At 42.3% G+C, this 22,801-nt stretch overlaps 1 protein-coding gene across 5 annotated transcripts in view; it reads right to left on the bottom strand.

Moving 5' to 3' along the window:
* The window catches only part of GOLM2 (golgi membrane protein 2), a 122,180-nt gene that overhangs the window by 76,462 nt on the left and 22,917 nt on the right, over positions 1 to 22,801 (bottom strand). For all 5 annotated transcript variants that reach the window (XM_036299791.1, XM_036299765.1, XM_036299783.1 and 2 more), the window contains exon 2: positions 1,324 to 1,378. In XM_036299791.1, the coding sequence (XP_036155684.1) occupies positions 1,324 to 1,378 (55 nt within the window). The remainder of the gene's footprint in view (positions 1 to 1,323; positions 1,379 to 22,801) is intronic.

The raw sequence follows: 22,801 nt of genomic DNA, 5'->3' as shown, positions 1-22,801 counted from the left end.
AAGGGGTGTGGGAAATGCGGGAAGAGACTGGACAAAAATTGTGCACCTATGGATGAGGACATTGGGGAGGGGGGTGAGGGTGGAGGGTGGGGTGGGAACCAGGTGGAGGGGAGATATGGGGGGAAAAAAGAGGAACAACTGTAATAATCTGAACAATAAAGATTTAATTTTAAAAAAATCAAAGCTGTTCTAAATCACAGACAGTAAAAAATTAATAATTCCTATTTTTGGGTTACAACACACCAATAACACTTCCTAATGGTTTTGCTAGGTGAAAGCAAAACTTCAATAAATTACAGAGCCAGCTCTGGTTGGCTTCTCCAAGAGGATGATAAAAATATACTATCTAATTCTATTGAAAGGGTTCAAAATGGTTATAGAATAAAGTTTATGAAATTAGAGACATGTATTACCCATATATATAAACTTAAAGTCACTGCATGCAAAGTTTTAAAATACAAGGTGTCATAACAAAAGGATTATGAGGAAGAAGAAGGGTGATCCTCAAGACCCCAAACTCCAAAAGCCAGAGATGATATGAAGTAATGTCAAAAAGCATAGAGCTTCTTCTCCTTACCTATTATTTCCCATAAAAAGTTTGGTTATCTCCTATCACTTCATCTAAATGAAAATATACATATCTTCCCAGGTTTCCTTCTGTTTCCAAGATATCTAAAACATTAAGCTTGGAGGACCTGTCCAAAGCATCCCTAGACCTGAATGGATTATTTTAGCAGATTTGGCACAGTACAGAAGGATAACCCCTCACCTTTCCCCTAGAAATTTCATGGTTTCTGAAGCTACAGCTCAACTTTCTTAGAGAATTCTATTAACAACATTTCATTGAATGAACTCTGTCTACAGCACAAGATTAAAATGCTGGCCTCAAATTAAAATACATTTATATATGTTTTTATCAATTTTTAGAGAGAGAGGGAGAGGGATAGAGAAATAAAAACATCGATGAGAGGGACACATCATCAATCCGCTGCCTCCTGCACACCCCCTACTGGGGCTTGTGCCCACAACCCAGGCATGCACCCTAACCAGGAATTGAACCAGTGACCTTTTGGTTTCTGGGTCAATGCTCAATCAGTTAGCCACACTGGCTGGGGACTGGCCTCAAATTTTAACTTGCGTTTATTATATATAAAGCAATATTAAAACATTTTATTATATCTTAAGACAAAAGAATAAATGTTTTGTCATTTGAGGAACTTTGTTCAAAAATTTTCATTTAGCTGTTTTATTATTCTAAATTCTTGAGGCTTTTAGATATTTAGTGACCTTTGTTTATCTTTAATCTGTAATTAAGTTTCTTACCCTTTAAATGATGTATGTCTGCCATCTGATATGATATGTTGCTCTGTAGTTTAACCTGAAAAAAATTAAGTTCTCATTTTAGTAAAGAATACGTAGTTCTGCTCACATTTACTTTTTTCTCACATTCACTTTGAGCTTGATCATAAATGCAAAAGAAAAATCCTTATTATATATACATTATATATATATCACCTCTTTCCAAAAAGAATTAGATAAATTCTGATTTTATAATAATTTATTCATTTTACTTAATATATAGTATAATAACTTTCAAAAGTTTTAAAGCTTCAGTTGAATATTGCTTAATGGCATGTTTTTTCAAAATCTTACTAGAGGAGACCTCTTACTAACTCTACATTAAAAAAAGAATTGCTTGAATCAATTAATATCAAACCAAAAGTAATTAATAATTATCAAGCTTTCATAGAATGACAGATATTACATAGGACTCATTTTTGTGGTCACTGTAATGTAGGAGAGTAGGAGATTACTGTTGTATTTCATATGAGAGAAAATGTCTGAACAAGGGTTGGGCAAACTATGGCCTGTAAGCCAAATCTAGTTTTCTGCTTGTTTTTGTAGGGATGGCTAGGTAAGGATGGCTTTTACATTAAAAAAATTTTTTTAATTTTTCAATTACAGTTGACATTCAATGTTATATTAGTTTCAGGTGTACAACATAGTGATTAAACATTTATATAACTTACAAGGTGATCCCCCATAAGGGGTTTCTACATCTGTAAATGGTTAGATAGTAAAAAAAAAAATCAAAAGAAGAATAATATTTCATGAATTATATGAATTTCAGTATCTTTAAATAAAGTCTGATGGGAAACAGCCACATCCATTCATTTACATATTGTCTATAGCTACTTTAAAGCTACAGTGATTGTGACAAAGACCATATGGCCTGAAAAGCCCAAAGTATATACTATATGGTCCTTTACAGAAAAAGTGTGCCAACCCCTGGTCTAAATTAATAGAATTACAACAAAGAGATAACTATATATGAGGACTATCAAGGGGAAGAATGGTCTTGTTGGTTGATCAGATATAGGAATAAAATAAGAAACATCAAGGACGATGTTTACATTTCTAAAATAGGGGGATTAGCCTTAACTGGTTTTGCTCAGTGGATAGAGCATGGGCCTGTGGACTGAAGGGTCCCAGGTTCAATTCCAGTCAAGGGCACATGCCTGGGTTGTGGGCTCAATCCCCGGTGTGCAGCATGAAGGAGGCAGCCTATCATTGATTCTCTCTCATCATTGATGTTTCTTTCTCTCTCTCTCTCTCTCTCTCTCTCTCTCTCTCTCTCTCTCTCTCTCTCTCTCCCCTCTCTCTGAAATCAATAAAAATATATATATTTAAAATAGGGGGACTAGATGAGTAAGATTATAATACTCCATAATAGGGAAACACAGAAGAAACAGACTTGGAGTGGAAGGGAGAAGTGCAGAGATGATTTTTTCAGACCTGGGCCTATTGAATTTGAGATACTTATGGCATACCCAAGAAGAGATATTCAATAGGTAGTTGAAAAAGTGGGTCTGGAGTTCAGGCACCAACTAACACCAACAGCTATATGATCAGTTGATCACTAACAATGCTCTCTACCTTCTAATTAGCCTATGTTTACTTTCTTTTCCACTTCCTTTATTTTCATGAGCCTTTTTTTTTTTTTTTGCATGTTTGCCCCTTCAAAGAGGATAAGCATCCTTTATTGTTGTTCCCAACAAGTTTGTATTACTTTGTTTTTTATCCATTTTTAGGATGCTATTTCAGCTTTTTTGTACTTTTTTCCATTTATTCTTTATTTTAAACTTGCTTTTGAAATTGCTAGAGAAATGCTATTCTTTTTTTTCTTCTGTTTGTTTTTAATCTTTATTGTTGAGAGTATTACAGATGTCCCCATTTTCCCCCCACTGCCCCACTCCATCCAGTTCCTACTCCATCCCAGACCTTCACCACCCTATTGTTTATGTCCATAGGTAGTGCATATCTATAATAATAAAAGTGTAATATGCTAATTAGACCAGACATCCTTCCGGATGAAGCTGAGGCAAGCTGCCACGGCTGCAAGGGCCAAGCCCCTTGCACGAATTTCATGCATCTGGCCTCTAGTATGCATATAAAGATCTTTGGCTAATCTCTCCCCACTCCTCACTCCTCCCTTCCCTCTGAGATTCATCGGTCTGTTCCATGTTTCCATGCCTCTGGGTGTTTTTTTTAAAATATATTTTATTGAGCTTTTACAGAGAGGAAGGGAGAGAGATAGTTAGAAACATCGATGAGAGAGAAACATTGATCAGCTGCCTCCTGCACATCCCCCACTGGGGAAGTGCCTGCAACCCAGGTACATGCCCTTGACCGGAATCGAACCCGGGACCTTTCAGTTCGCAGGCCGACGCTCTATCCACTGAGCCAAACCAGTTTCGGCCCTCTGGTTCTTTTTTTTTTTATTCATCAGTTTATTATGTTCATTAGATTCCTTGTTCATTTATTTTGATTTTTTGATTCAATTGTTGATAGATATGTATTTATTGCCATTTTATTATTCATATTTTTAATCCTCCTCCTCCTCCTCCTTGTTCTTCTTCTTCTTATTCTTCCTCTTATTAAAGAATACCCTTCAACATTTCATGTAATATTGGTTTGGTGATGATGAACTCCTTTAGCTTTTTCTTGTCTGTGAGGCTCTTTATCTGACCTTCAATTCTAAATAGCTTTGCTGGGTAGAGTAATCTGGGTTGTAGGTCTTTGCTATTCATCACTTTGAATATTTCTTGCCATGCCCTTCTGGCCTACAAAGTTTCTGTTAAGAAATTAGTTGGCAGTTGTATGGGCCCTCCCTTGTAGGTAACTAACTGCTTTTCTCTTGCTGCTTTTAAGATTCTCTCTTGGTCTTTAACCCTTGGCATTTAATTATTATGTGTCTTGGTGTGGACCTCTTTGGGTTCCTCTTGTTTGGAACTCTCTGGGCTTCCTAGACTTCTAAGTCTATTTCTTTCACCAGGTAGGGGAAGTTTTCTGTCATTATTTCTTCAAATAGGTTTTCAATATCTTGCTCTCTCTCTTCTCCTTCTGGCACACACATAATGCAAATGTTGATACACTTGAAATTGTCCCAGAAGCTCCTTATATTATCTTCATACGTTTGTATTCTTTTTGCTTTTTGCTCTTCTGATAGGGTATTTTTTGCTTCCTCAATTTGAAATTGTTGATTTGATTCTCGGAATCCTCTACTCTACTGTTGAATCCTTGTAAATTATTCTTTACTAGAGGCCCCAGTGCACGAAATGCATGCACTGGGGGTTGGGGATGGGTCCCTCAGCCAGGCCTGCACCCTCTTGCAGTCCGGGACCCCTCGCTCCTTACCACCCACCTACTCGATGCTCCTTACCACTCCACTTGCTGCTCCTTAGCGCTGCTGTGGAGACAGAAGAGGCTCCTGCCACTGCCACTGCACTCGCCAGCCGTGAGCCCGACTTCTGGTTGAGTAGCGCTCCCCTGTGGGAACACACTGACCACCAGGGGCCAGCTCCTGCATTGAGCGTCTGCCCCCTGGTGGTCAGTGTGCATCATAGTGACTGGTTGTTCTGTTCCACCTTAATGGTTGCTTAGGCTTTTATTATCTATACTAGAGGTCTGGTGCACAAAAATTTGTGCACTCGGGGGGGGGGGGGCGTCCCCTCAGCCTGGTCTGTGCCCTCTCGCAGTCTGGGACCCCTCGGGAGATAATGACCTGCTGGCTTAGGCCCGCCTCCTGGGTGGCAGAGGGCAGGCCCAATCCCTAGGTGCCTGCCCCGCAGCCCCTGGTCGGGCTCAGAGCAGGGCTGACTGGGGAGTTGGGGCGCCGGCCCCTCTCATGCACAGAGCAGGGCGGATTGGGAGGTTGCGATGCCACCCTCAGTCACGCTCAGGGTAGGGCCGATTGGGGGGTTGGGGCACCGCCCCCTGTCACACTCAAGGCAGGGTCGATGGGGAGGTTGCGGGGCTACCCCCTGTCACGCACAGAGCAGGGCCAATTGGTTGGGGCACTACCCCCTGTCACGCACAGAGCAGGGCCCATCAGGGGGGTTGGGGCTCCGTACCCTGTCACGCACAGAGCAGGGCAGATCAGTGGGTTGGGGCGCCGCACCCTGTCACACTCAGGGCAGCAGGGCCGATGGGGAGGTTATGGCTCTACCCTGTCACACACAGAGCAGGGCCCGTGGGGGGGGTGGGGTGTTGGGGCGCCGCACCCTGTCACACACAGAGCAGGGCTGATCAGGGGGTTGGGGTGCCTTCCCCTGTCATGAACAGAACAGGGCGGATAGGGAGGTTGTGGCCCTGCCCCCTGTCACACACAGAGCCGCAGGGGGATCAGGGGGTTTGGGCACTGCCCCTGTCACGCTGATCCCAGTGCTGGGAGGCATATTACCCTTTTACTATATAGGATAGAGGCCTGGTGCACAGGTGGGGGCCGGCTGGTTTACCCTGAAGGGTGTCCTGGATCAGGGTGGGGGTCCCCACTGGGGTGCCTGGCCAGCCTGGGTGAGAGGATGATGGCTGTTTGCAGCTGGTCAAACACCCTTCAGGGTGGGGGTCCCCACTGGGGTGCCTGGCCAGTCCGGGTGAGGGGCTGAGGGCTGTTTTCAGGCTGGCGGGTGACTGAAGCTCCCAACCGCTCCTTTTTTTCTTTTTTCTTTTTTATTCTGGGACAGCTTTAGCTCTGAGGCTTGGCTCCAGCTCTTAGGCCTCCGCTGCTGAAAGCAGGTATCTGGTTTGTTTGGGTTCTATAATCGAAACACTGTTTCAACTCCAGCTCTGAGATCCCGGCTGGCTGAAAGCAGGTTTCTGGGGTTTTGTTTAGCTTCTATATTTGTAACAATGTTTCAAACTGCAAGCTCAGAGGCTGGCAGCGGTAGGCGGGGTACGTTGGAGTCCTCCGTCACTGAAGCAAGCAAGCCTCATGTTCTCTTCAAACTGCCTGGCTGCCGGCCGCCATCTTGGCTGGAAGTTAATTTGCATATCGCCCTGATTAGCCAATGGGAAGGGTAGCGGATGTATGGCTAATTACCATGTTTCTCTTTTATTAGATAGGACTAGGGGCCCAGTGCATAAAGATTCGTGCACTGGAGGTGGGTCCCTCGGCCCGACCTGCACCCTCTCCAATCTGGGAGCCCTCAGGGGAGCCCTCTCCATCCTGGGAGTTTCTGTCTGTCTTTGCAATCATGCGAGTGAATTGTCTGAGACCCCCAACCCAGTTTGGTTTGTTGCTCACAGAATAATAGAGGCATTTTTTTTTGCTTCATTGGTGGAGATTTCCTGGAAGTTTTAGGATATCTTCCCTTTAATTTTTCCTAGACACTCTGATTTTACTTACCTTTGCTTTCCCTTCATCCCCCACCACAACAGTAACTTGCTCCAGGCTCACTTTGCTCTAGCGTCTAGGAGATCCGTCTGCCACCAGAACTACGATTCCCAGCATTCCTGGTGCTCCTTGTGCTCTGGGCTTCTGCTTCTGGTCCTGGGGCTGCCACCAGAACTACTATTCCCCGAATTTCTGGTGCTCCTCATGCTCTAGGTTTTCCTTTCCTGCTCTGTCTCTGTCCCACGGCCTCCCACTCTGCCACGTCCCCCCAAGCCTCTGGCTCTCCTGCTCTGCTCTCCGCCCGGCGGCTTGGGGGAGCGACCAAGGAAGCCATGTCCCCCCAAGCTGCCGGCTCTCCCATGCCTGTCTATGCAAATTAACCCACATATGGGTTAATTTGTATATCCACTCCTGATTGGCTGGTGAGCATAGCAAAGGGATGTTCGATTTACATGTTTCTCTTTCATTGTATAGGATTATATAGATTTCAGTTAGTATTTCTGACTGGTACTTTTTCATGTCTTTGAAATTCTCACTAAGATCCTTGAAAGTCTCACTAAGTCCCTTGAAGCTCTCTTTGAGTCCCTTGAAGTGCTCATTACGATACTTGAGCAACCTTATAACCACTGTTTTGAACTCTGTATCCATTAGTTTGCTTGCTTCCATTGCTTCCATTTTATTAATTTCTCTTTCTGGGGATTTCTTCTGCTCTTTAATTTGTGATATGTTTCTTTGTCTCTGCATTTTGGCTGCTTCCCTGTGTTTGTTTCTATGTATTCGGTAGAGGTGCTATAACTCCTGTAATTGGTAGAGTGGCCTTGTGTAGTAGGTGTCCTGTAGGGCCCAGTGGCTCAGCCTCCCCAGTTACCTGAGCTGGTCACTCTAGGTGCACCCCTGTGAGGGCTGTTTGCACAGTTGTAGTTGAACCTTGATTGCCGTTGATGTCACTGGGAGCAGTTGACCTCCAGGACAATCGGCTGTGAGGACCAGCTGCGACTACAGTGGGAGAGCAGCTGTGCAGGAGGCACCCCTATGGAGCAGGACTTGCTTCAGTGGGGCTTTGGTGCTCACTGAGTCTGCCCCTTGAGTGTGTCACTAGTGGATGTGTATAGTTGTAATCTAGTATGGTCTGAAGCTGTCCACCAGGTGCACTGGCTGTGAGGCCTCCAGGGAGGTGCAAATCAGCCACTGCTTAGGGCCACCAGGCAGGAGCTAGACCAGGGGTGGGCAAACTTTTTGACTCGAGGGCCACAATGGGTTCTTAAACTGGACCAGAGGGCCAGAACAAAAGCATGGATGGAGTATTTGTGTGAACTAATATAAATTCAAAGTAAACATCATTACATAAAAGGGTACGGTCTTTTTTTTTTTTTTTTTTTTTAGTTTTATTCATTTCAAATGGGCCGGATCCGGCCTGAGGGCTGTAGTTTGCCCACAGCTGAGCTAGACAGAGATCTACAGATATCTTGGAAGTGCCCAGGGAAGGCCCAGGGGTGAAGCAAGGCAGGCTGGTGCTAGAGCAGGGTCTTAGGCCTTTTATTGATAGGTTTGAGGCACGTTGACTCCAGCTGCTGCTTGTTTAAGATATTTTAGCAAAGTCTGAAGCCTGAGCCAGATCAGGCCATTCATATGGAAAAGCAGCTGCAAATAGCTTGGGTGGGGCTGCAAATTGGATGGGGCAGGTCTCAGGGAATCACCAGGGTAGAGCGAACAGTGTGGGTCATACTGATGGAAACTCAGATATGGCTGCCAGTCAGTTGTGTGGACAAAGCGGGGGGGGGGGGGGGGGGGCGGGGGGCAGGTCCAGCATAGGAACAATGACCCCTGTGAGAACCTCCATCTGGGAGAAAGCCACCCCCAAGTTCCTTCCCTGATGCCAGATAATCCAGTTCTTCCCCTATGTCCCTGGTCCCCCAAAGCCACTGCCCAGAGCTGTAGCCCAGAGAGATTGAGTCTGGATAAGTCCATGACCTGGCCCTTTAAGAGAAACTGCCTGTGTTTCCAGCAGTCTCCCTGTCACTTAGCCATAATCCCCACTAGTTTTTACGGACTGAAGTTACATGGAGTTCTCTTCCCAGCTCTGGAACCCTGGGCTAGGGGTCTAGTGTGGGGTTGGGACCCCTTGCTTCTCATAGAAGGCCTTCGCAGTGGAGATATCCCTCCCAATTTATAAAACGCCACACATGGATGGGTGTTGGACCAGCCCGTTCTGATCCTCTGCTCCTTGTACCAGTCTCATATACTTTCTTCTTTACTTCTCTAGTTGTAGCACTTCCATTTAGCCAGCTTTCAGGCAGTTCTGAATGATGGTAGTTCTATATTTTAGTTGAAATTTTGATGTGGTTGTGGGAGGCAGCATGTACCGGCGTTTATGCAAGCTGCCATTTTGGTTGAGAAATGCTATTCTTGAACATAAGGCTTTGAGTGGCCTAAGCTTTCCTGAACTGTCTCTTTTACATCTTTATACAATTACAATTTTTTTTTTATAGCTTAATATGTCTTCACTGGCAATGTTTCTTTTTTTTTTAATTAAATCTTTATTGTTCAGATTATTACATTTGTTCCTCTTTTTCCCCCCCATAACTCCCCTCCTCCCAGTTCCCGCCCCACCCTCCACCCTCAATCCCCACCCACTGTCCTCATCCATAGGTGCACGATTTTTGTCCAGTCTCTTCCCGCATCTCCCACACCCCTTTCCCCCCCAAGAATAGTCAGTCCATTCCCTTTCTATGTCCCTGATTCTATTATGATCACCAGATTATTTGTTCACTTGATTTTTAGATTCACTTGTTGATAGATGCATATTTGTTGTTCATAATTTGTATCTTTACCTTTTTCTTCCTCTTCCTCTTCTTAAAGGATACCTTTCAGCATTTCATATAATACTGGTTTGGTAGTGATGAACTCCTTTAGCTTTTCCTTATCTGTGAAGCTCTTTATCTGACCTTCAATTCTACATGATAGCTTTGCTGGATAAAGTAATCTTGGTTGTAGGTTCTTGGCATTCATCACTTTGAATATTTCTTGCCACTCCCTTCTGGCCTGCAAAGCTTCTGTTGAGAAATCAGCTGACAGTCGTATGGGTATTCCCTTGTAGGTAACTGAGTTTCTTTCTCTTGCTGCTTTTAGGATTTTCTCTTTGTCTTTTGCTCTTGGCATTTTAATTATGATGTGTCTTGATGTGGTCCTCTTTGGATTCCTTTTGTTTGGTGTTCTCTGCGCTTCCTGGACCTGTAATCTATTTCTTTCACCAGGTAGGGTAAGTTTTCTGTCATTATTTCTTCAAATAGATTTTCAATATCTTGCTCTCTCTCATCCTCTGGCACCCCTATAATTTGGATGTTGGTACGCTTGAAGCTGTCCCAGAGGCTCCTTACACTATCTTCGTATTTTCAGATTCTTTTTTTATTTTGCTTTTCCGGTTGGGTGTTTTTTGCTTCTTCGTATTTCAAATCTTTGACTTGATTCTTGCGCTCCTCTGGTCTGCTGTTTGGAGTCTGTATAATATTCTTTATTTCAGTCAGTGTATGCTTAATTTCTAGTTGGTTCTTTATCACAACATCGAGGGTCTCATTAGATTTCTTGAGGATCTCACTACATTTATCCGCGGTCTCACCAGTCTTCTTGAAGATCTCACTACATTTATCAGCGGTCTCACCAGTCTTTTCGAGGGCCTTATTAAATTTATCGGCGGCTTCTAGACAGTTCTTTAAAGACCTTAAAAGTGTGGTTTTGAACTCTATATCCAACAGTTTTCTTTCCTCCAATTCTGTTGTTTGTGTCCTGTTTCTTTGTCTCGGCATTTTTTATGCTTCGCTGTGTCGATAGAGTGCCTTTCTGTGCTAAGTGTCCCAATTACCTGAGGTAGACACTCTTGGTGCACCCCCTTGTGGGCTTTGTGCACAGTCTTGTTGTAGTTAAGCCTTGATTGTTGTAGTTATCACTGTGAGGAATTGACCTCCAGGCCAATTGGCTGTGAGAATCAGCTGTGTCTGCAGTGGGAGAACTTCTGTGCTGGAGACACCCCTCTGGGGCTAGACTTGCTTCGATGGGGCTTTGTGCTCACTGAGTCTGCCCCCTGAGCGTGTCTTTTATGGTTCCACAGAGCTGCAAACTGGATGGTCCCACTCTGATCTCTGGGCTTCCTGGTTCCTGGATCTCTAGGGAGGTGCTAATCTAGCCTTTGCCTGAGGCTATCCAGGAAAAGTCTCGCTGCAGGGCTTTGGCGGGGCGGGTCCCACGGGATCAACAGGGCGGGGTTAGCAATTATGGCTGCTCTCAGTCTTGCCCTCAGAGGCTCTGCTTCTCAGTGTCCCTATAATCGCTGCAAGCCCCTCGGAGAGAAAGCTGCCCTAGGGTTCTGAGCGATGCCAGACAGTTCCGCTTCTCCTGTTTGAGTCTGGGTCCCTAGAGACTTGCCCGGAACTGGAGCTCAGAGCCTGAGACTCACTCCCGATTGAAAACGACAACCGCACCCTCAGCCGCCAGCCCTCTCCGCATGCACTCCGCACCTTAGTATTTTACTTCAGCACTGCGCCTCCTCTGAGTTTCGGCATGTTTTTCTCTTTCCTCCTAGTTGTAGATCTTCCACTCAGCCAGCCTTCCTGTGGTTCTGGATGATGTCTGTTCCGTCTTTTAGTTGTATTTTTGAAGTGGTTGTTCAAGGCAGCAAACTCCGGTGTTTACCTATGCCACCATCTTGGTTTCTCCATAATGTTTAAATAGAAGCCTTTTTTTAATCCAAGCATAATGAATTTATTTCCCACCCCATTCCTTTGCCATGTAGGATTTTTCAGTTAGCTTCTCAGACCCCTTACAGCATACTGTTCCCTTAGCATCTCATGTTCTCTATTATTCATGTCAATCTTTCCAATAGGATTCTCAGATAAACCTCATATTCAGTATTTAGTATTATCAACAGGTATCAGTACCCAATTTCTCTTATTTCCTAGTTTTATTGTGCCTTTGAACAGAGGTGCCAAGGAGTTGCTCCAAGATGCTACAGAGCCCAACTGGCAGATCATTAAGTCCAAAAGTTCTCTTTCAACTACAGTAATTTTATCATTTTGCTTACTTTTAGAATCTAGATGTCCGCTACTAAAATATCTGTTCCTCTTTTGACATTGCAATATTACAGGCATCTGATCCCTTTTCTCTCCACATATATATACCCTACCCCCAAAATTCTTATCTAGCTCCTAAAATGGATTGATAAAAGAATTCTTCTAAGATTCAATGTTGTCCTTTTAAGGAAATCTGAATGTGTTTTTACTTACCATGACACTCCCTTGTATGTAAAGCAATAACTTAATTTTGGCTTTAATTTTATGTTCTACCATTTTGAGTCTATTCAAAAAAACTTTTCCCATTTAGTTTCTAATTTTTAACATTTGCTCCAATTACTTCAAGTTTGTGTTTTATTTCTTTTCACTAATAATTTCTGCATATAGATAGGTCTTTTTAGTTCTTTAACTCCTTTGGCTTTAACCCTTTCCCCGAGAGCCTTCACTTTTTTTAAATACTTCTACCATTTATCACCTTCAAAAGGAAACTTGACTTCCCTTCTGATTATTCCTTCTCATAGTTTTAATTTCCTTGTGTTCGAACAGAAATTTGCTTATCTTCTAAATGACTCTACCAGTTGTTGAGAAATTAGAGTTCTCACTATTGCATGATTGGAAAAAAAGATAGTTCACTTTGCCACATATACTCTCTGCTGAAGTGGCAATGACATAGGAAGATTTTCTCTTTTTTCCTTTTTATTACAGACAGGTAACAGTACATAAATTCTAAAAAGTATTATTTAATTCTTATTTTATGAAAAGTATTCCCATTGTCTAGCTTCATAGGTCCCTTTTTGTTTACTTTAAGACTTTTCCTAAAATATCCATTTACAATATACAAGAAAGATACCAAATACTTACTTTATTTTGTCTTTCAAATTTCTTTTTGGATAAGAAATAGGTGGATGAATATACAGATGAATGGATGGATGGATATGTGATAGGATGGTCAGATAGACTTCAACCTAGAGTCTAATACATCCTTCAAAAACCCATAGTTCTCAAAATGCCTTGCCTGGTCCCAAATCTACTGGGAAGAGCTTCATATTCAGTTCTTTCAAAAGCAAAACATCCTTTTATCAATAAGACTGTCACCCAATTTTTTTCTACCCACAATGTTTATCAGAAATGATAATTCCATGAGAACAGGAACTGTGTCTCTCACTCATCCCTGTGTGTCCATCATCTGGCATACTGCCTGACACCAACAAACAATAGATGTTTGCTGAATGACTCTTATGTTCCATACTCTTTCTACTACATACTCTCCTACCTTAAGTTGTACTTTATCCATATTTGTATAATTCTAATTATCCTTCAAGGTTTCTGAATTCCCTCATTTACTTCCCCTTATCAACTTCATTTGCTTTAGGCTTTACTTTACCTCTCCCCTTCTGTAATATTTGTTTTTCTGGGATTTGGAATCCATCTATAATAGGCTGATTTTCCCTGCTCTCTTGGTTTTTTCCATGTTACTCTCCTAAAATGTGTTTACTATCCTTCCTGAGACCTCTTCTTTTTTTCTCTTTTGTGGCATATATTCATCTTTTTTCCCCCCAGTAAGAATTATCTTCTCCTGAGATTTTCCATCTCTTGCTCATCCACAGCTATTTCATTTCTTTTCCTCTAATCTTTCTTCCTCCAATACCTAAAACTTAACATTTATATTTCTACCATCTCTTTCTGAAGCTCTTTTAATGCTTTCTCCATCCTACATGGCTACTCTGAATTAATTTTGGCAGCTATTACCAGCTCAGTTGCTCTGCTTCTCTTCATACTGGGGCCTTGAAAATGGCTCAGCTGTGCATGCTTCACTTTCATTATGACCTATTCTTGGGCAATCAGCACAACGATGACCACTGATCCCAAAGGTTATACATAATTGGCTCTTACAGTTGTCATTTCTGGCTCCTTTTTCTCCACACTAGATACATTTTTCCTGATTATATCTCATGCTCAGATGATTTCTAGAAACAATTTTATCTTCTATAACATAGCTGTCAAACATGGATGATGCTCAAGAATCACCTGGGTAGTTTTAAGAAATATAAATTCTTGCCTCCCCCACCCCACTCCAGTGTGATTCAGTAGTCTGGGATGAGCCCAGGAATCTTTTTATTTTTTTTTTAAATTCAAATAAATTCTGATAAGCAGCCAGGTTTAGTGATTACTCATCTAAAGTATGTCTTTGGCTGGCACCTATACCAGTTGGATCAAAATGGTATTTCATTAATAATAACTAATGAGTATTAAATGCTTATGCCAGGTCTTGTGCTAAGTACTTTTCAAGTATCATTACATTTAATCCTCACAACCACCCTATAAAATAGGCTATCCATTTTGCAGATGAGGAAACTGGGTCTTCTATCACATGCCTATAGTAGATTCTGTATATTCTCCTAAGCAGTCCCAGATGGGAGTCTGTGTTCATAACCATTCTGCATATACTAGATCAGGTAGGTGATTAACCTCGTTTTCTTCCTACTCTTTCATTGCTAACATTATTTAGACAACATCTCAAAGACACCTACAACTTTCACATGATCTGTTAAAGTAGCAGTCTTCCACCCAGCCGGAGTGGATTACTGGATTGAGCATTGTCCCATGCACCAAGAGGTCATTGGTTCAATTCCTGGTCAGGGTACATGCCTGGGTTTTGGGCATGATCCCCAGTGGAGGGCTTGCAGGAAGCAGCCGATCGATGTTTGTCTCTCATCAATGTTTCTATCTTTCTCTCCCTTCTTCTCTCTCTCAAATCAATAAAAACATATTTAAAAATATTTTTTTTTAAAAAAAGTAGTAGTCTCCCTTGAAGCAAACTCTAGTTTAACCTATACTGTTACATTTTTATTTTTTGTTAATCCTCACCAGAGGATATTTTTTCCATTGATTTTTTAAAGAGAGTGGAAGGGAGGAAAATGGGAGGGAAATGGGGGGCAGGGGGAGACAGAAAGAAACATCTATGTGAGAGAGACACATGGATTAGTTGCCTCCTGCACGTGCCCTGACCAGGGCCAGGGATTGAACCTACAACCCACGTATGTGCCCTTGACCGAAGTCAAACCTTTAACCCTTTGGTGCATGGTCCAACACTCTAACCTCTGAGCAAATGGGCCAGGGCTATACTGTTATATATTTTAAGAGAATAAGCAAGTTTTTTTTGTCTTGGTTGGCTATAATAAATCATTGCAAAGTGTTTTTATTAACTCATTCATTTTTCTTCAATTAGTCATTTATAAAGCATTTACTACGTATTCACTATGTACTAGGCCTGAGGATACAAAGTATTTAGTATTGGTCTGTTAAGAAGAATCACTACAAAGTTGGTTTAATCATTCACTCTGTCAGCTAGTCACAAGGAAAACATTAATTGAACACCTACTTAATGAAAGACACTGTATAGAGCCTAATAATACAAAAATGTAAAAGAAACAGGGAATAGGTCTGGGTAAAGGATACTCATTTTGAAGTAATAGCATAACTGAAGTTTTCTAAGTAAATATGATTACTTAGGAAGAGAACAGGAGAAGAGACTAGGGTCTCAGACAGAAAACTATGAACAATAACACTTAATAATGAACAGAGGTAAAGCCAGAAAAGGAAACTAAGAAGAACTGAGAGGTAGAAGAAAAAAGGAGATGTCATGGGAGCCAAGAGCACAGAGTGCTGCGTAAAAAGATGCTGAGATATTAGGAGTAGGAAGAGAAAATGCAGGTATGAACAAAGATAATTCTCTTTTCAAGAAATTTGACTGGGAAGGGGAAGAAAGACTCAAGTATTTTTTAAGTACTGAGGAGAAAGTATAAATAGATTGAATATAAGAGGGAGAGTGCAATAATAATAGTACAAGGTCCTTGAAAAGATGGAGGAAATTGGATCCAGAGAAGAGCTAGTCCTGGAGAAAGGATGAACCTTTTTTTTTCTTTTTAAAATATGTTTTTATTGATTTTCAGAAAGAGGAAGGGAGAGGGAGAGAGAGATTGAAAAATCAATGATGGCAGAATCATAGATCAGCTGCCTCCTGCACACCCCCTACTGGGGATGGAGCTCACAACCCAGGCATGTGGTCTGACCAGGAATCAAACCGTGACCTCCTGGTTCATGGGTTGATGCTCAACCACTGACCCACACCGACCGGGCAGGAACTTTTTTTTAAAATTTATTCTAACAAGGGTAGAAATGTAGGTATGCCTATAGATTTGGTAATGAAAGTTTTATCAGTTCCTGTGCAATTCTTGGACAAGAAGGAGAGACCACCTGTTGGGCTTGAAGAAGAAGAAAAATAGTTTAAGTGGGGTTAGGGGTTGAGGGGAAGTCTGAAGAGGTTAAAGTTTGAAAGTTGTTGGGACAAGTGTTGAAAATCCAGTTTAGGTAGCTGATCATAAATTTTTACAAGTACGTACCAGTCTGGTGAATATGATTTTCTGCAGCTTTGCTTGAAATAAGCATGTAAAGGAGAAAAGAATGGCAAGAACTAAACTGAAATAAAAGAACATGTAATCTTAGCTCAAATGAGGATAGTAAAGAATGAACAGGGCTGCTGGAAAGGAAATATGAAAGGATGAGCAGTCCAGATTAAGTTGAAAAAGTATAGTTTGTTCAGCAATTCTAATCTCTTTTTAGATAGTTTTAAATTTCAAGGATTTGAAATCCTATGTCAGGTTTATGTTAGAATGAATTAATAATCAAGCCCTGTGGTAGTCATTAGTATTGGCAAATACTCCTAGTTCTCATCCCAGGCACTTTGTAGGATTGTCCTCCCCATTCCTTTGAAGCTGGGTTGAGGGAGAGGGAATGAAATGTGATCAAAATAACATGAATCACTTCCAAGCACAAGCAATTAGGAGGAGCACAATTCATCACATTCATTCTACCATAGCAACAAATGTTTCAGAGGGTGGCTTCTCAGTCAGCCTGGGTCCCAGAATGAGGAAGATACAGGATAGTGCCTCCAGTCGACCCACAAAGGATATTTTGAGTGAGTGATAAAGCCATATAAGAGAATGCAAATGGTGGGCTATGAAAGGGAAGGGGTGAGTGAGAACTGGGTAGGGAAAGCAAGGCAGACCTGGAAAGTATGAGAGCAAGAATTTCCTCCCTATCTGCCATATCCAGTCCATAACGCGTTTCTACTTGCACCTCTCACGAATCTCTGAAACTTGAAGAAAAAAAAAATCTAAATAGTTTCTCCACAAATTAGCAGCCCTTCTCAACTTCCCATTACCTTTAGTGCCATTATCAACCTTTTTATTATGTCTCTGCTCTCTTCTCTTCCTATTCATCGGCCCATTAGTGCCTACAACTGCCTGCATTCACACTCCACATAAACTGTCACCAAGTCCTGTCAATTCTTCTTTTTCAATTTCTCTCAGATCTGATCCTTAATTCTATGTTCATGGTGACCACCTTATCTACACAGACTATTCTCATCTAGCTGCACTAGAATACTAGTACAAGCTCCATAAGAACAGATATCTTGTTTGGTCACTCCTGTAATCCCCTGGCACACTGCAGGCACTCAATAGTATTATCAAATAAATAAATGAGGAAATCTAATCTATCACTAGTCTTTTCACACTTTTATCAATTTCCAAATAGTAATGAGTAACATCTTTGCAAAAATTTGTTTTCCATCAAGTATTTCTTCTAGTCAAGATCCTGTGATAGAATACTATTGCCCATAGAGTAGAATCTAAAACTCTTCTACCAGGCATTTAATGCCTTCCATAAGGTGGGCACCATTTTCTCTATCCAGTTATCCGAAATGGTTTCCTTGACATAGACAAGGTATTTTTAACCATTAAACTACTAATAAGTAAACTACTCTTTACTATGTCTGTGCACTGTCAGCAAACAGTGTCCTTCCCTTTCCTTTTTACTACTAAAAATTACATTGCCTCCTTTAAAATGAGAACCCAAACTTAAATTGATTCTACAGGAATTATGTTAATTTGTATAGATAAAAATTTCATTACATTCACTGTCCCTCATCCTTCCAACATGCTCCCAATTTTTTATTCTAGTCACACCTTCCACTTCCAGGTCTCCTCTAATTTAGTCATATTCCAGGCACCTCCTGCCAAGACTACCCACCACTGCTGCCAAATCTTGTTTTAGGTCTTAAAATTGCCTTTAATTTCTTCCTATGTTAATTTATTCAGCATATTTTTATTGAATACCTATTTTGTGCAAGTCATTGTTCTAAGCACTGGGATAATGCAAATCACAAAAACAAACAAAAATCCCTGCTTTCCACCCTAACCGGTTTGGCTCAGTGGATAGAGCATCGGCCTGCGGACTCAAGGGTCCCAGGTTCGATTCCAGTCAAGGGCATCTACCTTGGTTGCAGGCACATACCCAGTAGGGAGTGTGCAAGAGACAGCTGATCGATGTTTCTCTCTCATCGATGTTTCTAACTATCCCTCTCCCTTCCTCTCTCTAAAAAATCAATCTTGTATAATAAAAGCCTAATATGCTAAGTGTCTGGTCGTCCGTTCAACCAATCAAAGCATAATATGCTAATGATATGCTAAGGATGCTCAATCGCTTGCTATGACATGCACTGACCACCAGGGGGCAGACAGTCAACTGGTCAAACAGTCGCTATGATGTGCACTGACCACCAGGGGACAGATGCTCCAACCAGTAGGTTAGCTTGCTGCTAGGGTCTGGCTGATCGGGATGAGTGAGACAAACCAGACACGCCCTGGAGCTCTCCTGCAGTCCCTCCCAGGCCCCGATCGTGCACTGGTGGGGTCCCTCGGCGTGGCCTGTGCCTTCTCGCAATCCAGGACCCCGTGGAGGATGTCAGAGAGCCCACAGGTCAGGCCAAGGGACCTCACTGGTGCACGAATTCGTGCACTGGGCCCCTAGTAAAATATATTTAACAACAACAACAACAAAATCCCTGCTTTCCTGTGTGGGCTGAGCATACAATAAACAAGTCATACAACATATTAGAAACTGATAAGTGCTGTGGAAAAAATTAGAGATGGAAAGGAGGGAGAAAGCCTCAACAAAAAGATGTCATTTAAACAAAGACTTTTAAGAGTGAGAATTACCATGCAGCTCTCTGGGGGAAGAGTATCCTAGGCAGAGGGTACAGTTAGTGCAAAAGCCCTATCACAGGAAAATGACTGATGTTTCAAGGAACATTAAACAGGTCAGTGTGAATCACTGGTATGAATCAAGGGAGCAGCAAGAAGAGTAGTAAAAGATGGGGTCAGAGAACTGTGAGGGAAGAAAATGGTATAGGGTCTGTGGACTATTGTCAAAGACTTGAGCTTTTTCTGCAATTGAGATAGAAGCCACTGGAGCATCTTGGACAGATAAGGAGCATGATCTAATGTTGTGCTGAAAATGGATTGAAGTGGGATAACGACAGAAGAAAGAAGGCCAATGAAACTACCACCAATAATCTAGGCAAGAAATTGTAGTAACTTAGACCAGGATGGTAGTGATGGGGATAGGGAGAGGTGTTTGGATTCTGGATATATTTTAAAGCTGAGTCAACAGGATTTTGATAAATTGGATATGAGGGTGAGAAAGAGATATATATATGACTCCAAAGCTTCTGGCCTGGGGAACTGAAACAGTTGCCATTAACTGAGTTGGGGAAGACTGTGAGTATAAGTTTTAGGGGAGGAGAAAGATGAGGGGTTTGGCTTTCGACAGGTTAAATCCAAAACCATATTTGCTTGAGAAGAGATAATGAGTAGGGATTAGGATGTCAAGCCTGGGATTCAAGGGGATAGTCTGAATAAAAGACAGAAATTTGGAAATCATCAGTGTATAGATATTTAAAGAGGTGGCAAGGACTGAGTGTAGATAAAGAAGAGATCCAAGGACTAAGCCTTGAAGCATTCCATTTGAGAAGGAACCAGAAAAGAAGAAATGGCGAGTGAAATAGAAGGGAAGAAAGCTAGATTTCCTGAAAGCCAAAATGAAGAATTTGTTTCAGAGAGGAGGAGGGAGTAATCAACTGTGTTAAATGTTGCTCATAGGTGAAGATGATGATGAGTATTGACAAATGAACTTAGCAATACTGAAATCAATGGTTCCTTGAAAAGGATACTTTGCGGTGTGGTGGAGACAAAAGCCTGAGTACAATGTATTTAAGTGAATGTGTTTAAGATATTCCCAACATAGACTACCAGAGGAATTTACTTTCAACAATAATCCTTCTGCCTAGCAGAAGGCCAATACAGCTCACTTCGTGTGAAAGCTAATTCAGCTGATCATACTCATTACTTCCAAATAAAAAATTTGATAGTAGAGTCATCCCTCAGTCTTCTGATACTAATTTTCCCAGAAGTAACTGAACTAGAACACTCAATTCAGTTCTCAGCATATTTCGAGTATATGTTCTAGATTTATAAGGGTTCTAATCTACACTAATAAAAGACAAACATGCAAACTGACTGCACCTTCGCTGCGCCTTAAGCCATGCCCACCAGCCAATCAGAGCGACTATATGTAAATTAACCCAACCAAGATGGCGGCCAGCAGCCACGGAGCAGGAGTAAGCAGGAGGCTTGGTTGCCCAAGTGATGGAGGAAGCCAAGATTCCCGCCTGCCACAGCCGGCTCTGAGCTCCACTCAAGGCAACGAAGTTTCAATTATAGAAAATAAATAAACCCCAGATACCTGCTTTCAGCCAGCCATGGCCACGGAGATGGAGCGAGCAGGAGGCATGGAGGAAATGGAGCCCACCCACCCTGGCCGGCTCTTAGCTCCGCTCAAGGCTACAAAGTTTCAATTATAGAAGGTAAATAAATCCCAGAATAAAAAAAAAGAAGAAGAAAAAAAGGAGAGGCTGAGAGTTTCCGTCGCCGGGGGGCTTGGCCAGCCTGAAAATTGCCCTCAGCCCCTCACCCAGGCTGGCCAGGCACCCCAGTGGGGACCCCCCCATCCTGAAGGGGGTGTGACCAGTCTGCAAACACCCATCAGCCCCTCACCCAGGCTGGCCAGGCACCCCAGCGGGGACCCCCACCCTGAAGGGGGTGTGACCAACCTGCAAACAGCCATCAGCCCCTCACCCAGGCTGGCCAGGCACCCCAGCGGGACCCCTACCCTGATCCGGGACACCCTTCAGGGCAAACCAGCCAGCCCCCACCCATGCACCAGGCCTCTATCCTATATAATAAAAGGGTAATATGCAAATTGACCCTAACAGCAGAATGACCAGTCGTTATGACATGCACTGACCACCAGGGGGCAGATGCTCAACGCAGGAGCTGCCCCCTGGTGGTAGGTGCGCTCCCACAGCAGGAGTGCCACTCAGCTGACCGACATTTCCGGGCAGCCCACCAGCCCCGTGGCAGTCACTCGCTCCCGCAATAGTCCTACATGTCCAATCTCTGGAGAATGGGCCAGGCACCAATGGACCAGTGCCACCTGCATGATCCTGACAGCACTGCTGGCCTCCTGGAAGTCGGCTTTGGGCCCGGTGGCTGCTTCCCCTCCCTAGATGCTTTGCAAGGAAGAAACAATATAAAAGCAGCTGCCAGGTGGCTCCTGGCAACTGGCACGAACATCAGCAGGACGGATCTGGAACCCAGGCTGGCAAGGACATCCTACCACCCACCTGGAGGGCCAATCACATCCTACCTCCCTCCCCCTCTCAGGACCCCACCCAGGCATGAATTCGTGCACCGGGCCTCTAGTTTAATATAATTTTGTTCTGTTAATGAAGGATAATCCTTCTATGTGCAATTATTTTATGTCACTGTAAGAGTTTCTATATTAAAATCTTTTCTCAAATAAAAAACTATTTCTCAGTCAGAGTTGGGAAGAGGGGAAAGGCGAGTTTTGTTTAATGGGTAAGAGTCTCAGTTTTGCAAGCTGAAAAAGTTCTAAAGATTTGTTATACAAAATATGCATACAGCAAACATTACTATACAACTGAAAATGTTTACAATAGTAAATTTATGTTATGTGTTTTTTACCACAATTTTTAAAAAATTCTTTCATTTTGGAAAATATGTACACTGTGCAGTCAATTCAAATAAATCTCTATCTGGAGGCATTCAAGGCACCATAACATCTGAGGGGTAAATCCTCCTTTGGGGGAGGGGTAACATTTAAGAAAGTAAAACCTATGAAGAAACCTTCCCCACAAAGATGTAAAATAGTTGCCGAAACCGGTTTGGCTCAGTGGATAGAGCGTCGGCCTGCGGACTGAAGGGTCCCGGGTTCGATTCTGGTCAAGGGCATGTACCTGGGTTGCGGGCACATCCCCAGTGGGAGATGTGCAGGAGGCAGCTGATCGATGTTTCTCTCTCATCGATGTTTCTAACTCTCTATCTCTTTCCCTTCTTCTCTGTAAAAAATCAATAAAATATTATAAAAAAAAAAAAGATGTAAAATAGTTTCCTCCTTTCTTCCAGCTAAGACAGGAAATACTATACAGCATTAGGACAGCAGCATAAGCTATAAGAATGGGTCATTTATAAGTAGAATATGTATAAGCATAAAATTCCCTTGCAAAATTTGGTATAGAAAGTTTATATCCATATTCTTTAGTCACATGTTCTTTCAAGTTTTTTTCCAGGTCTTTGTAGTTGGTTCTCTAGTAACTGCTCTTTTCTACTTTGATTTTAGTTGTTTTTCACTGGATCTTTCTTAAACTTACATCATGTAATGAGTACTGAACAAAGTGTTACAGGTAAGAAAAGACTGTGATTATTTAGAGGCTTAATAGCATAGTGCTTAAAAGAACAGGCTCTAAGGTTAAATTGCTGGGTCTAAATTTGGAATCCATGACTTGTTAGCTCTATTACCTTGGCACACAGCTTAACTTCTTTGTGCTTTAGTTTCCTCATCTGTAAAATGAGAATATTATCTGCCCCACAGGGTTATTAAAAGAATTACATCTGAAATCAATAAATCCAACAGTGCCTGGCACATAGTAAGTGCTTATTGTTTTAAATTTAAGTCCATAGTTCTTGCTTAAACTTCTGCAGTAATGTATTGCCTAGCAGATCTTGACTTTAATTTCTTTCCTCTATAATTATCCTCCATACTATGCCCATAATTATTTTTTCAAAATAAAAATTTGACT

Source organism: Myotis myotis, unplaced genomic scaffold (assembly GCF_014108235.1).
Source record: "Myotis myotis isolate mMyoMyo1 unplaced genomic scaffold, mMyoMyo1.p scaffold_m19_p_1, whole genome shotgun sequence".
Classification (NCBI taxonomy): domain Eukaryota; kingdom Metazoa; phylum Chordata; class Mammalia; order Chiroptera; family Vespertilionidae; genus Myotis; species Myotis myotis.
Note: the sequence above shows the minus strand (reverse complement) of the source record. Positions and strands in the feature narration are given on the sequence as shown.